This window comes from Apodemus sylvaticus, chromosome 20, assembly GCF_947179515.1.
Source record: "Apodemus sylvaticus chromosome 20, mApoSyl1.1, whole genome shotgun sequence".
Lineage (NCBI taxonomy): Eukaryota > Metazoa > Chordata > Mammalia > Rodentia > Muridae > Apodemus > Apodemus sylvaticus.
The window spans coordinates 48580063-48596798 of NC_067491.1; the positions used below are offsets into that span (position 1 = coordinate 48580063).

General features: G+C 48.1%; 1 protein-coding gene across 3 annotated transcripts in view; it reads right to left on the reverse strand.

Moving 5' to 3' along the window:
* LOC127671124 (tetratricopeptide repeat protein 41) overlaps nt 1-16736 on the reverse strand; it is a 62457-nt gene that overhangs the window by 20529 nt on the left and 25192 nt on the right. For 2 of the 3 annotated variants that reach the window (XM_052165804.1, XM_052165805.1), the window contains exons 5-10: nt 15878-16038; nt 14516-14951; nt 12611-12850; nt 8875-9073; nt 7340-7518; nt 4075-4214 (exon numbers count right to left, since the gene is read on the reverse strand). In XM_052165804.1, the coding sequence (XP_052021764.1) occupies nt 4075-4214; nt 7340-7518; nt 8875-9073; nt 12611-12850; nt 14516-14951; nt 15878-16038 (1355 nt within the window). Of the gene's footprint in view, nt 1-4074; nt 4215-7339; nt 7519-8874; nt 9074-12610; nt 12851-14515; nt 14952-15877; nt 16039-16736 lie in introns of those variants that run through there. The other variant, XM_052165806.1, reaches the window with a different exon arrangement.

Consider the following 16736-nt stretch of genomic DNA (forward strand, 5'->3'; position numbering starts at 1 on the left):
AGAAAGAAAGAAAGAAAGAAAGAAAGAAAGAAAGAAAGAAAGAAAATGCCTTACAGATGGATCCTATGGAGGCATTTCCTTTTTTTTTGAGACAGGGTTTCTCTATGTAGCCTTGGCTGTTCTGGAACTCACTCTGTAGGACAGGTTGGCCTTGAACTCAAAAGATCTGCCTGCCTCTGCCTCCCACCAGAGAGCCAGGAATAAAGGTGTGTACCACCATCCATCGCCCAGACTGTAAGGCATTCTCTAGGTAAGTGACCACTGTGGGGGACCAAGCCTACTGTGGGTGGCCCTATCCTTGGGATGGTGGTCCTTGGGTTCTATAAGAAAATGGGGGAGTACTCTAGTAAGTAGCAATCCTCCATGACCTCCATCAGCTCCTGCTTCCGTGTTCTTGCCCTGTGTGAGTTCCTGTCCCGACTTCTTCGGTGATGAACAGTGATGTGGAAGGAGACCCCTTCCTCCCCGAGTTTTTGGTTATGTGTCTCACCACATCAGTAGTAACCCTAAGTAGAACACCCTTCATAATGCTCACATTCCTATGCTCCTGGTGTCCCTCCTGATGCTGCCCACACACCCACACCTTAGTGAGGGTTTCTATTGCTGCGATAAAACACCATGACCAAACAACACGTTGGGGAGAAAAGAATTTATTTGACTTACACTTCTAGATCGTAATCCTTCATTGGAGGAAGTCAGGACTGGAACAACAGGATTGGAACCTGGAGGCAGGAGCTGATGCAGGGGTCTTGGAGGGTGCTGCCTACCTCTTGTTTCCCCTGCCTTGCTCAGTCTGCATTCTTATAGAACCCAGGACCACCAGTCCAGAGATGGCACCACCCACAATGGGCTGGGCCCTCCCTCACTGATCACTAACTGAGAAAATGCCTTACATTTCCTCAACGGAGGCCCCTTTCTCTGTGGTGACTCTAGCTTGTGTTAAGGTGATACACAAAACTAGCAGTATACCCCCTTTCATATAACTCTAGCCTGTGTCAAGTTGACATAAAACTAGACTGAAAGAGGGGAGGGGGAATGAGAGCTCTTCTAAAAGAGGCTCTGAGGCTGGAGAGGTGGCTCATTGGTTAGGAGCACTGGCTGCTCTTCCAGAGGACCCAGGTTCAATTCCTAGCACCCACATGGCAGTTCCAACTGTCTATAATTCCAGTTCTAGGAGATCTGACACCCTCACATAAACATACATAGAAGCAAAACACCAGTGCACATTAAATATATAAAAATAGATAAATCTAAAGAGCCCCCACAGTTCTCTACATGACAACACAGTCAAACTTGGTTGTCTATGAGCCAGGATGCAAACCCTCACTAGACATCACTTCCATCAGCAGTTTGACCTTGGGTTTCCAGTCCAGGGCCGTGAAGTAAGTGTCTGTCATTTCACGCACTCAAACCGTGCCTGGCCTAGCACCAAGGAAGATGTTCTAATGAGACACCCGTGTCCCTTTCTTCAGCTCTCTGACGACTGAGATGATGGTGCTACAGAACTGGAATTTCCTTCACGAACCTCATGCTGGGGGATGGGAAGAATGGAACTGTGGGGTCAGCCAGAGGGAGAAAGAGTCCTGACTGACACACAGTTCTGACCACTGGGCAAGCCACCGGGCAGACCAATTGCCAGTGATGGGCAAGGCCACATCTTATGTAGGCCTGCTCGGGGATGCCTTGTGCTCTCTGTGTAAACCGAAGCCTCAGGTCAAGATCCCAGAGATGAACCTGGCCTGACTGGACCTCTCATCGTCTCTCTCCCCAGGATGCCAGGCACACTGGATGAGTCTCCTCTCTCTGTCCCTTACTATTTCTTAGAATTTGTTGTCAGCACACTGAGAATGAGGAGCTGAACCTAGCTTGTTAGGGGCTGCCAGGGCCCAGGCTTTGGCCCTTAAAAAAAAAAAAAAAAAACTCTAAAAAACAAAAAGCAAAATTAAATCAAGCAGTTGGACTAAAACAAGAAGGAAACAGGGGAAACAAATCTTCACTTCCTGGAAACCTCTCATCACTTCCATGGATACTGCACAAGTCCCAAGCTGGGTATGTGCTCATTTTCAACCCAGCCTGGAAGTGTAGTCTGCTCCCATACAGCCACCAGGCAGGAGAGTGTCTACTCCGATGGAAGGGAACGGGGCCTGGAAAATTAGACTGCACTGCTTGTCATTTTGCCTCCTTTATTTAAAGCCTCTTTTATTTATGTTTATGTGAATGTGTCCAAGTGAACATATATTTTATATGTGCAGTGCCCATGGAGGTAAAGAGTGTGTTGTCAGGTCCACTGGAACTAGTGTAACACAACTGGTGTGGGCCACAAGGCATGGGTTCTGGGACCCAAACCCATCTTCTGGAAGAGTAGCAAGCACTATTGACTGAGGCACCTCCCCAGCCCCTTCATTTAAAAGACCACTTTATTGCCAGGTCTAATGGCACACACCTTCATTCCCAGCACTAGGGAGGCAGAGGCAGGCAGATCTCTGAGAATTCAAGGCCAACCTGGTCTACATGATGAGTTCTAGGACAGCTAGAGCTACAAAGAGCGACTATGTTTCAACAAAACCAAACAATTTTTAAAATGCATTCCATTTATTTGCTTGCTTATGCATGTGCTTATATTTGTGTATGTATGTGTGTGTATGTATATGTTTGTATGTGTATACATGTATATGTATGCGTGTATGCTTGTGTATGTGTGTATGCATATATATGTATGTGTGCATGTGTGAATATGTATGCACATATGTGTGTATGTGTATGTATATACATGTGTGTGTATGTGTGTATGCATGTGTACATGTATGTGTGTATGTATATGTGTATGTGTATATATGTGTGTGCATAGGTGAATATGTGTGTACATGTGTGTGTGTGTGTGTGTGTGTGTGTATGTGTGTGTGTGTACAATGATGCACATGGGGTGGTCAGGAACAGCTTTCCTTGCAGGAGAAAATTTCCCCCCTCCCTTTCCATCATGCAAGCCCCAGGAATTGAACTCAGGGCATCAGGCTTGGCTGCGAGAGCCTTTGCCCATCAGATTCCAAAGGAATGGTGCTCTCACCCATCTCCTTCCCTCCTCCCAGCACCTGCCCCTGGCCGCAGTCTGCACGTCTGCCTCATGCTGCAGTCTCCGCCATGTGCCGCACAATCTCTCCCTCTACTAGGTTCCTTTCCTGTCCCACATAAGCACACCTGTCCTGGGTCAAACCTGGCCTAAGTCCCGCACCACCTAATTTTTTCTTTCTTCGTTTATTGAGAAGCTTCTCAAGCAGGCACCCACATGCGTGCCTCGCCGTGGTTTCATTATTAAGACTCATCTCTTAGCATCCTGCATCACAGGCCCCCACGCACCCTTCCCAGGGTCACCACAGACACTCCCCAGGCCAAGGGGCTGCTGTGAGGTCTCATTTACATGTCACTTGATGCATAATGTTATGAGTGCTTGTCATTACATTCAGGAAGCCAAGAGTTCACGGTCCAGAAATATCAGTCAAGAAAGAATCCATCTCCAAGTGGTGGTGGGGCAAGCTTTAGAACCAGCACTGAGGAAGGCAGAGGCAGGCAGATTTCTGTGAGTCTTAGGACAGCCTGGTCTACAGAGTGAGTTCAAGGGCAGCCAGGGCTACACCGAGAAACTCTGTTTCAAAAACAAATAAACAAATGAAAGAAAGAGAAAAAAGAGAAAATAATCAAACTTCCCTCATGTCTTCAGGAAAATGACAGCCAAGTTGCAGGCAATTGTAATTCCACTTCCTCTGGCAGGGACACCCGTCTGCAGGTGTCATTCTCTGCTGACTACAGTCTATTTGGAGCGTGGAGTTAGTGATGAACAATTGAGGTGTAAGTTAACCTGTAAGTTTCCTCTCTGGTGAACAAATGCACAGACCTCCCCCCCACCCCACCCCCGAGCGCGCACACACACACACACACACACACACACACACACACACACACGTAAATGCACTGACCCCCCCCACCTATATAGTAAGTTATGAAAGAACAAGGTCAATGGTGTCTGAAAGGACAAAAAGAAATAAAGTTTGGAGGATTTCAGTCTTGTTCTCACTTTACCTGTAGTAACAGGTCCTCAGCACTCAAGAACAGCTTTTCTGCTTCATTGATCTTGCCCATTAGCTTCAGGAAACTTCCAATAAAGAGGATCATTCTGCCTTTATCAGCAGCAGTAATCTCGGACAGGCTACATTCCAGCACTGGATCAAGAAGAAAAGGAGATAGACCTGAAGCTCGCTAGGAAGGAGCAAAGAACCTCTGCTTAATCCTGCTATAGGACTCTACAGCTGGAGCTGCACTTCTTAGCCAGTGTGTGTGTGTGTGTGTGTGTGTGTGTGTGTGTGTTTGTCCTAGCGGGGGACACAGGCGGGTTTGTAACCCCTGCTTTTCCAGAAGGCTGAGCTGGGAAGGTCTAACACTAACTACTTTATCTTGAGCTAGTTTTTGCTTTCTGGAACAGCCATTCTGTATCTGAACTAATACTTCAAAATAATAAACGAAAGCTTCTTAGAGGCTCTTAACGTCAGAGAACACTGGCTTCCACCAATCCAACAGCTGAGAATATCAACAGATAACATCCTGGCCTATAGAACAGCCCCCTCATCTCATTACACCCGCCTCTCTGATGTACCCTCAATGCAGGGGGGCGCGGTATTTGTTTCTTTTGTGTTTTTGATTTTCGAGACAGGGTTTCTCTGTGTAGCCCTGGCTGTCCTGGAACTCACTTTGTACACCAGGCTGGTCTCGAACTCAGAAATCTGCCTGTCTCTGTCTCCCAAGTGCTGGGATTAAAGGCGTGCTCCACCACTGCCCGGCCCTCCAGTAAGTTTTAAAACTTGCCTTAATTTATGCCTTTGTTCTGTAAAACCCTAAGAACTTCATAACATGAAAACTGGGGAAACCTAAATCTGTGTTGTCAATTCCTGGTCACTCAAAACGGCTCCAAAATAAACTATCTTCTTATTTCCTTTAAGATGAGAGCTGTAGCCTGGTGGTGGCAGCACACACCTTTAATCCCAAGACTTGGGAGCTCTGTGAGTTCGAGGCCAGCCCGATCTATAGAATTTTCCAGGACAGCCAGGGCTACACAGAGAAACCCTGTCTCAAGAACCAAAGGTTGAGAGCTGTGGTTTTTCTCCTGACATGTCCAGCCCTGCTTGTACCAATCACCTCAGCACTGAAAGTACTTCAGGAAACCATCACAAACCCTGCCTCCCACTGGCTGCATCTTCATGTTCACACACCCAGTGCCACACAGAAGAAATGAGAAAATAGTTTTTCTCATTATAAAACTAATACTTTGTGCCATCTCCACTCTCATCTTCTGAGAGTGTTCAACTTCACACTATAACAAACTCTACTTATATACACACACACACACACACACACACACACACACACGGCTTTTAAAAATTAAATTGGGATCATTCCCCAAATGCTACACATTTGCTTTCTCTTTAAAAATAAAATAAAAACCACAGGGCGAGGGCTGGAGAGATGGTTCAGTGATTAAGAGTCTCTTCTGTAAGATTTTAGGGTTGTGGGTAAGATAGGAAAGCGAGCGGTAAGATATGCCAGGCTTCATGACAGCCTTGACTGATGACTGTGGATCGGGACAGAGGACAGGAGGACCCACTGGAGCTGTGACACTGGACAGAGGTGTGGCAGATTTTACAAAGTCCAATCTCAGGGCTGGGCCAACTAAGCCTGACGAATGAGGGAGAGGGGGGTATCAATAATACTACAGAGGCCAGGGCTCTGCAGAGAAGCCCCAGTGTTTGTTCAGATGGCTTCACCATGGAGTCCTGTGGATGTTCTCACCTACTTTAAAGGGATACATCGGCACTAGGCTCTTCTGCACCCAGAAAGTCCTCACAGAGATGCTAAATGACTTCCTCCCGAGATCTCCAGTCCCACAGGCCTCTCCATCACCAGGAGTTTTTGTCCCAACTGGGAGAGCTGGCCTTCCTCTCGCTTGCCCGAAACTTCCCGTGACATATAGAGTGGCCCCTTCTGACCTCCTGTAACACATGGTATCCTTATGAGGAGCCCTAGGGGGGCTGCATGTGAATTTCAACATTAAAGGGATATCTGCACAATGAAAACTCAGCAAAGGCTGATGTTTGAGGCCTGATGCCGGGATGGTAATGTTCAAGTCTATTCTAACGATCTGGGACACAGACCCTGGGGATTTTGCACCTCCCCCCCCTCCCCCAGACTGGGCTTCCTTCATGTCAATCAAGACTTGACTAGTACTATTGTGGTTTCCAAAATGATACTTATGTAAAGTCCTCGACCTTCCAGCATTTAATACACCCTCAGCAACGGGAGTCTGAAGTAACAGGGCTGAAATATTTGAGTAACATCCACCTGACTACACAATAAGTTCATGGCCACCTTGTCCCACCAAAAAAGGAAGAGAAGAGATTAGAATCTGTTACTAGGCTTTCCAGACTGTAAGCTGGGAAGGCAGGGACTCCATCTGCCTTGTTCATCACCGTGTTGGTGAGTTTGTGGTTAGGGAGGTGCTCAGTTAACCTACTGTAAGAATGAAGAATATTACCCTTCTGTTTAATAAGCAGGAAAGAGAGGATGGGTTGGCAGGATGAGCAGGCAAAGAGCCTACTTATAGGATACAGGGGGGAAAAAAATACCTTCCAAAGAGTTATTCAAACCTAAAAATGAGGCATCAAAGAACAGTTCTCGACTCGGCGAGACACACACACACACACACACACACACACAGTACCGTTAGGCCTGGGTCGTGGAAGGAGGAAACAGACATAGGCAGAGGGAACAGAGCCACAGTCGGCCTTAATATAGTTAATCCGAGGCATCAAAGGTGTGACGGAAACTTCTGAGATTCTGAGTCGATCTGAGGAGTCCCTGTCTGCAGACTGGCTGACTGATCAGCGGTTCAGCACCGGCTGGCTGACCTTGGCCTAGCTTTAGCCCTGCAGGAGAGCCCTTCCTGCCCGCCTCTGTGTCAGAGTAATAGATTGAACTCTTTCACCATCTATTAACTTAGCAGACCCCTGGCTTCCACCTTAAAGCAAAGACTCATCAGAAACCACCTTAGGCCTACAAAAAAGCTCCCTCCATCTCGCTGTGCCTCTCTGATGTATTTTAAATTTGCCTTGATCTATGGCTTTCTGTGTTCTGTAAAACTATAAACACTTTGTAAGACTGTTTCCATGCTAGAACATGAAATTTAACCTAAATGTGTGTTCCCCAGGCCATGGCCACTCAAAATGATTCCAGAATAGACTATATTTCATTCTTGTGAGGATAAAGACGCGGGCCAGAGGCACTGTTGCTGGCCTACCTGAGAGAGTGGCTGGCTTCTTGACTTTCTGGGAGTGCTCTGATTCTATCTTGGCAACAGAGAGCAGGAAAGCCTCAGACACGTCACTGCCGGCCTCCAGCAGCACATCCCAGTAGTGGACGAGGTGCAGCCGGGTCCACAAACTCGGGTTTTGGATTTTTGATATGAAATCTGTGATGCTTGTGACACACATGATCATGTAAGTTACTCATGGCTGAAGGAAGTTAACTCCTCTCCTTCCCACGTGTCCCTAGCCTAGCTGTAACCTGTTTATTTTTCCAAGCAGGATCTCATATATTCCAGACCAAGGAGGATTTAAACTTCTGCTCTTCCTGCCTTGGTCTCCCAAATGCTGGGATTACATATATGTGTCACCATGCCTAGAGCTTTGTGTGTGACAAGTCTTAGCTAGGCAAACATTCTACTAACTGAGCTCTATATACCCCAGGACACGTAAACACCACCCCCCACCGTGTGTGTGTGTGTGTGTGCGCGCGCGCGCGCGCGCGCGTGTGTGTGTGTGTGTGTGTGTGTGTGTGTCTGTCTGTCTGTCTGTCTGCCCTCCCCACAGAGTTTAATCAAGGTTGCTTGCATAGTCACAAGTGGCAGAAACTTATCAGTGACTACACCATATTAAAAAAAATGACACCCCCCCCACCATGAACTGCCAACAGAGCCTCAGGGAGGAGCGGACCTAACAGATCCCTCCCCCATCCGTGAGATGCCGATGGCCCCGCCTGCACACAACCAGGGATGCAGATGCGGCGAGTGCATTGGAGCAGTGCTGTGTCATGCCCAATGATGTGCTCCGCCTGGCTATGTCCCCACCCTTGGCTCTTACATTCCTTCTGCCCTCTCTTCCATAATGTCCCCAGAGCCTTACAAGAGAGCCAGTCCTATCAACTTCTTACAGCATTGGTTGTCACCAGATAAATATGAGCCCTTCAGTCTTCCATGGCCAGAGCCCAATCCCCCCCCATACAGAACACCCCTCCTCTGGGCAGCCTCCTCAGCTCTACCTCCCAGGCAAAGGCGTCCTTCCAACTCTTGAGCTTGCAGCTTCACGTGAAGCATGGTCCCCAGTTCCAGAAGCTGTCTACCCCCACAGCCCCACACCCTTCCCCTCAAGATATGGAAAGCGCAGAAGAGCTTATAGGGTTGTGTCTTAGTCCAGGGTTTTAATGCATAGGGCAAAGGAAGGGAGCAGGGAAAAGATGGGGGGAGGGGGGCAAGAGAAGAGCGAGCCTGGGCAGGCAGGACAGAAGGGGCTCGCACCAGCACGGCTCACACCAGCATGGCCGTCTTCTATCCCTTTCTGCTCCGGCCTTTGCCCTCTTGTCTTCCGAATGCCTGGAGGAGTGAGTATGGTGTGAAAGGGGAGGCTGCCGTAGTGCCTGACAGACCAAACAGAGCATCTTGGGGGAGCCACCCACCATGACTCTGAGGTCCCATACAGGCGTAGGTGTGCGTGTTGCTCAGGGAAGCCATGCTGCTAACAGGACATCAAGATTCCGTAGAACGCGAGCAGGGCTTACCTGGGGCTCGTGATGAAGCCACAAAGGCTTTCCCAATACCCACTCATCTTCAGGTGCCAAGGCAGCTCCTGATACACTCGCCAGAAAACGGTTTGCCGCTGGAAGTACCTTATCAGGATCTGGTGGAAATGTGCCTTCTTGTGATTCGAGGTGTTCTGGGCCACATTGGGATTGCTCTCTCTCACCGGAGTGGTGACACCTATTTCAAAACCAATTACAGCCTCACAGTTCCAACTTCCTCCATGTATGAAAATATAATCTCAAAATATAGCAACTCTGTGTCTTTGGAAAGATCTTGGTATCTTTGAAAGTGTCTTGTGCAGGGCAGAGGAAGAGGCCCTGTAGGAAAGTTCTTGCTGAACAAACCTGGGGCCTGGAGTTGATTTCCCAGAACCCATGTAAACACCATGTAAACACCAGGCAGGAGGGACGGCTCACCTGTAACCACAGCATTAGGGAGGCCGAGAAAGGTAAATGTGGAGCAGGCCGGCTGGCCAACCAGCTAGGCGAGCCACATCCGTGAGTTCTGGGTTTAAGTGGGAGACCCTGCCTCAATACACAGTGTGGAAGTAGTTAGGAACACATCTGATATCAACCTCTGGCCTCTGCACACATGTGTACACACCCACGCATGCATGGCTGCACACACCCATGCAGATATGCAGCCACACATGCACATATACATGACCAAAAAAGTATCTTATGCACCATTCTGTTTTCCTCCAGAAAGTATTTATTTATAGTTATGATTAGGGACTTTTCAGATTGAGTTTCCCTCCCCTCCTCCCAAAGAAACACATTGTGGTGTTTCCTACTTTCTTGGGGTTTTTGTTTGTTTTAAAATCAAATTGGAGGGCTGGAAAGATAGCTCAGTGTAAGAGCACTGACTGGAGGCTGGAGAGATGGCTCAGCAGGTAAGAGCACTGACTGTTCTTCCAAAGGTTATGAGTTCAAATCCCAGCATCCACATGGTGGCTCACAACCATCCATAAAGAGATCTGATGCCCTCTTCTAGTGTCTGAAGACAGCTACAGTGTACTTACATATAATAAATAAATCTTTAAAAAAAAAAAAAGAGCACTGACTGCTCTTCCAGAGGTCCCAGAGTTCAATTCCCAGCAACCACATGGTGGCTCACAACCAACGGTAATGGGATCCGATGCCCCCTTCTGGTGTGTCTGAAGACAGCTACAGTGTGCTCACAAACATAAAATAAATTAAAAACAAAAAAGAAAAGAGAACAGACACACATTCATACATTTAAAAAAATAATGAAACAGTATAGAAGCAGTATAGAAGGAATAGGAGGGTAGTTAGAAATATAAAAAATATTAGTTATTTTTATTTTATGTGTATGGGTGTTTTGGCTGCATATAAATCTGTATGCCACATGTGTGCAGTGCCCATGGAGGTCAGAAAGGGGCATCAGATCTCCTGGAACTGAAGCCACAACAGCTGCGAGCTGCCACGTGGCCGCTGGGAATCAAAGCCAGGTCCTCGTGGAAGAGCAGCCGTGGCTCTTGGCCACTAAGACATCTCTCCAGCCCCACGTCTCCGTCTTGAGTGTACACCGTGGCTGCGGCCTACACGAGCGCTCGCTAACATGCGAGGGTGAACATTTTGAAGACCTGACTCTTCTTCCTGGACTTCCTAAGGGCCCAGGGGTTGCTGAGTAAACAAATGGGAACATGGTGCTAAAGTTAAATCATTGTATGTTCGTCCCCACAGGGAGGTGGTTCTGACAGGCTGGACCACTCAGAAACCAGCTCCTTGAGAGTCCAGAGCTGCTGACATCTAGCCTTAAAAATCAAAATATTTCACATTTTTCCCCTTGACCCTCTTGCAAGAAGAATGGAGCGCCCACCAGATGGCACGCCGAGCCCAGGCTGTCATCAAAACTGTGACCAAGAAACCACTGTTTAACCTTCTGCATTTGTGCTGAAATGGTTTCCAAGTCACCCACACATCTGGAGAGAGTTTGTGCTATTTAGTCAAAGGTGTCCGCATATGCTCTGGTGGCAAAGCCATGCATATGAGACCCATGGGGGAAAAGACAACTCCCCTGCCCCGCTGTACAGTGAAGGCATTTTTGTGGGTGCTACAAAAGTGAGAATGTGAGGTGGGAGGCCAGAGATATGCTAAGCCCCAAACTTGGAAGCGTTAGACACAAAGGCTAAAATCACCAGCGTCTGGAGCTGGCCGGTAGCTCGTCGGTAGAGCATGTGTGGCTCGGCACACACGGCCCTGGAGTCAACGCCCAGCACGCATGGAAGCGGAGGGGCTGAGGGGTGGTGGAGATAACACACATTTCATTTTGTTGTTTGACAGAATAATTTCATGAGAAAGGCAGGACCACGAATCCTCATACGGCAAGTGCAGTTACTCAAAACCAGAGACTGGGTACCTGCTGACCTCCAGCACACAGGGGATGCGGGGAGAGGGCCGGTCCCAGCATCATCTGTGCATACCAAGTGCAGCACAGGTCTCATCAGCAGACTTAGCCTTCCACGTCTGTGCGCTATCATGACTTGTGTGAGGTTAGAAGACGCTAGACTCACAGCTGCAAATCTCAGGGGCTTAAGAGAACAAGGGCTCATTATGCCTGTCTGTGGACTGGGGCCTCAAATGCTAGTCCACATCAGGAGCTGCCAGAGGAGAATCACCTAGAATGTCATGTGGTCGTTCAGTCATAGAGTCCCAACCAGCGAAGGTATTAGAGAACTGTCACTCAAACGGCTGCCATGGGAGATACGGGATAACACACGTGCTGCATTCACATGAGCTCCCATTACTCTCAGGGAAAATATCATTAGCCTCATTTTAGAAGTGAGAAATGGAGTCTTAAAAAGAGTTAAACACTCTACATATTACCAGTTCTGTGAGATCCGATTTTTTGTAATTAAAAAGAAATCACGAAGCTCAAGAAGAAGGAAGACCAAAGTGTGGATACTTCGGTCCTTCTTAGAAGGGGGATCAAAATACCCATGGCTCACACAGCCAACCATTGGACTGAGCACAGGGTCACCAATGGAGGAGCTAGAGAAAGGACCCAAGGAGCTGAAGAGGTTTGCAGCCTCATAGGAGGAACAACAATATGAACCAACCAGTACCCCCAGAGCTCCCAGGTACAAAACCACCAACCAAAGAGTACACATGGAGGGGCCCATGGCTCCAGCTACATATGTAGCAGAGGATGGTCTTTTCAGGCATCAGTGAGAGGAGAGGTCATTGGTCCTGTGAAGGCTCAAAGCCCCAGTGTAGAGGAATGCCGGGTCAGGAGGAAAGGGGATAACATCTGAAATGTAAATAAAGCAAATATCTAATATAAAAGAAAAAAGAGGAAAAAATGAAAAGTAATAAAATTTTAAAGTAATAAAAAGAAATCCTTTTTAGAAGATGCTTTGGTGAGCTAGGTGGTGGCAACATGCCCTCTGATCCCAGCCCTTGGGAGGCAGAGGCAGGTAGATCTCTGAGTTTGAGGCCAGTCTGATCTATAGAGTTCCAGAACTCGGGGTGGGGGTGGGGAAGGAGGGGACAAGAGGAGGAGGAGACAGAAAAGCAGGATAAGCAGCTGCTAACTGGTAACTTTCAGGAAGGAGCTCAAGTCCATAACCCCTGGAGCGCTCAGCCCTGAAGTCTCCTTTAACCTGGGCAGCAGTAGAGAAAGCCCTCGAATGTGACTCCTTCCTCCCTCGACCCCACGCGGCGCGCGCCGGTCCCAGAATCAGCTCCTCACCCAGCAGCTTGTGCTCCACCGCATTCCGTAGGGACTGGTGCTGGAAGCAGAGCAGACCGTTGGGCTTCTCCTGGATCCAGGTTTTGGTGGCGTTGCGGAAGGCCGCCCAGTGCACCGCTGTCACCTTTTGGTGGTCCCGGTAGCCCATCATGTCCAAAAGCTGCAGCAGTTCGTCCTCAGCCAGTCCGCAGTGGGAGATGCAGAGCAGACACAGCACGTCCACCACCCAGCCGCTCAGCCCTGGGCACCAGCATGGGAGTGGGGGTGGGGGTGGGGTGGGTGAGGGTGGGAAACGGAGCAGGACAGAGCCAGTTAGCCAAGTAGGGGACCCACCAGGCCAGTAAGCCCCCTCCCTGCCCCAACCAGGTTAGCGCAGTAATGGCCACACCCCTGCCCCCTCCCTCCCCCCTCTCCCCTCCCTCTTCTGAAAAAAGAGAGTGCAAGCAGGTTAACTTACCCAAAGTCACCCAGAAGAAAGTGCAGAGAGGGGAATCTAAACCCAGTCTGCCTTCAAAACCCAGGGTGTCACCCACCATTTACAGTCATAACTAATATCTGGGACAAACAGGCAGGCCTCCTATTCAGCACACTAAGCAACCGATCCAGCGGTGTTTGCTAGGACAGGAACTTCTCCTGGAGAAGTGTCACACGCACAGACACCACACCCACCACACCATCCTTTCCTCACGGGAAAGCCAGGCACCACAGGCTGCCTTCTCTCACAAACTGAGGGGACCCACACTACCCACAGCGTCTAGTTAAAGCCGGGCAGTAGTGGCGCACGCCTGTAATCCCAGCACTCTGGGAGGCAGAGGCAGGTGGATTTCTGAGTTCAAGGCCAGCCTGGTCTACAGAGTGAGTTCCAGGACAGCCAGGGCTACACAGAGAAACCCTATTAAAAAAAAAAATTAAAAAAAAAAAAAAAAGGCGGATCTGGAGCCAAGGTGACAAAGCTCCCCCTGAGCACGACTGAACTCTACCAAGCTCTTCCTGGCCCTGTGGCTCTGTTGCTCCAGACCCATCAGGACTGCAGGCCAATACTGGAGAAGCAGTATTGGAAGCATGGGCTTTACTGCGCAGTCCCGGAAGTGCAGTTCCATAGCACAGAACAGATGGCCTCTTCTAGGGGACCTCACTTTCACCTCTGTGGAGGTGGAGGATGGTACAGAAACCTCGAAATCTACTCTCTTGATTGAAATGCAAACTGCAGAGTGGGAAACTGTATGGGACTACATAGTACAACAGTAACCAATGTACCCTGTATTCTTCCCTCTCCAACTGCATTCCGATCTAGGTCCCACGTCCTAAAAAGAAGACAGAGGTGGAGCAGAGACAAAATGGGCAAAGCATGTCTCAAACCAGACGTCAGAGGCCTGCAGCACAGACCGGTGACTGGGGAGAATAAAAACTTTCAGAGGCCTGCTTGTTGACTGCCATAAACAAACTATAGAATAAATTGTTCACCACAAACAATAGACTCACAAGATGAGCTAACAATGTTGCTTGTTTGTTTTTGTTTTTGTTTTACCCCAACTAGGAAAGAAAGCAGTTACAGAACTGAGAAAGGTCTAGGAGAAAGTCGGGGAGGAAATCAGGAATCGAGGTGCTGGGAGAGCCGGGTATGTAGCACACACTTTTAGTCCCAGCACTTGGGAGGCAAAAATCAGGTGGAGCAGTCCAGTCTGGTCTGCATAAGCAAGTTCTAGCCAGAACAACAGAGAGAGACCCTGTCTCAGAAACAAAACAAAAGCCAGGGGCGAAGGTTGTCCTGGGTGAGGATAAGGGACGACACCAGCAGGGGGCAGCAGAGACAGAACAACCGAGAACCGAGGACCAACAAGTCTCTAGAGCCCTAAGAGGAGCCTCATTAGGACTGAGGTCCATCTGAGATCAGCTACCACACACCTGAAAACAGGGTGTCCACGGTTGGCTCTTTATTCTTCAAAGTCCAGCTATAATCTTCAACCCAGCGCTTCAGAATCAACTCCCAGAGCTCCTGCACGGAGGCGACCTCCAAGTACTCGCGGAGACACTGGAACTCGTTGCGGTAGATTCTGCACTCCTGCAGCTCGCTGGCGATGATGGTGAGCTTCAGAGGGTTCAGGTTCGGTTTCTTCCTCAAAGCGGGCTTGCTCTGCCCGAAGCGTTCTTGGTCGTAAAGGGAGAGGTGCTGCTGGAAGATGCTGAACTTCGTGTCTTCGTCGCCCAGGCTGTTGAGTTCCACCGTCCTGACATCAGGGCGGGCGCACAGCGACTTGCAGGACAGACTGGACGAGACGCTGCTCAGAATGAACTTACAGTGAGGAGGCAGCGAGCGCGGCAGCCACGAGAAATCTTTCGCCTATGGGGAGACATTGGAAAACTTTAAAGACCTTAAAGTTACTTGTGAGCTCAGAGTGGGTAACTTGGACAGGGAACCATTTGGCAGTAAAACAAACAAACAAACAAACCACACACACACACACACACACACACACACAAATTCACACAGAATGGAACCACATTTGACAGATTCATCTGGATGAACCTAATAGTGCAAATCTGGACTCTTCTTCTGAAGAATAACCTACAGAAATAATAAGTAAAAATCAAATAAAAAACAGTTTGGACCACTTAATAAAATAAGAAAACCTTGTGTTAAATAGTAAAGAACTGTTACTTTTTGCAGCAGGACTACCATGAATATACTATGATAGCCTCTTGATTATTTAAAAAATCTAATTACATTTCCATTTCTTTATATTGCTATTTATTTTTCTTTATTTTTATTTTCTATGTGCAGGCAGGTGCCATGGGATAAGTTTGAGGAATCAGTTCTTTACTATGGTGTGGACTCCGGGTATTGAACTTGGGTTGTCAGCCATGGCAATAAGTACCCTAACCACTGAGCTACCTCACTGGCCCTCTATGTCTGGATTCTGATCCCACCACTTAATTATCTTTGAATCTTAGATAACAGATAGCCTCACATCTCTTTGCCCTCTGTCCAACCAAGGATGATGAGTAGTCTCTTTTGGAATGGCTGTGAACATTCTAGACCTTTGGTTCTGAGCCAAAAAGAACATGCTGATACATTTAAAGCTCCTAAAATGGTGTCAAGCCCATGGTAAATGGCATGTAAGTATTTGACTAATAAAACATAAAGCCATAATTAAAATCAATGACGGACATGCCCAGAAACACAACACACGAGAAATGTGTTATATACATCCTACATAATGGGGTCCTCTTCTTTATAAAATAAGCGTTATTTTTAGGAGATGTTACCTTCTGACCTGAAATCCCATAAATGCCAATCAGCTCTTCGATCCCATCTAGTACGAGGATGCATGGCTTTAAGCTGATGGCGGCCATGAACACTTCTACGAGAAGTGAAAAGACCAAGACATTTGAGTCTTCGTTAAGGAAATCCATTTCAAGCTGGGGACCTAGAACACAGAAGTTTCAGATTAGGTGAAAATGTTCCCATCATTGATCAAGTGTACTGGCTTCTACCAGCTGCACACGCATGCGCACACTGTGCTAGCTTCCTCCAGCTGTGCGGCTGACGTACGCATGCGCACACTCGCCTGGCTTCCTCAAGACATTCAGGCCTAAAGTAGTAATGGTTATCTGTCACCAGATGTCTCCAATACAGTCTCAGGATTTCATATAAAAATGTTCTGTGTGGTATTTGTACACGTTTCATATGTGAGCACACGCGTGTGGTGGGGCAGGGGTAAAAGACTGGTATTCTCAATTACTCTCCGCCTAAGTTTTTGAGGCAGGGTCTTCTCTCTGAAACTGGAACTCTCAAATGCTGCGACACGCACTGAGCAGTGAGCTCCAGGGACCCTCCTGTTGCCACATCCCCAGTAGTCCAAAGGCTATGGGAGATTGTTGTTATTGTTGTTTTTAAAGATTTATTTATTTATTTATTTTATGTATCTGAGTGCTCTATCTGCATGTATGCCTGCATACCAGAAGAGGGCATCAGATCCCAGGTGGTTGTGAGCCACCATGTGGTTGCTGGGACTTGAACCCAGGACCTCCAGAAGAGCAGTCAGTGCTCTCATCCGCTGAACCATCTCTCCAGCCCAGGCTATGGGAGTTTCATGCAAAATCATCACATGAAGAAAAGCAAAAG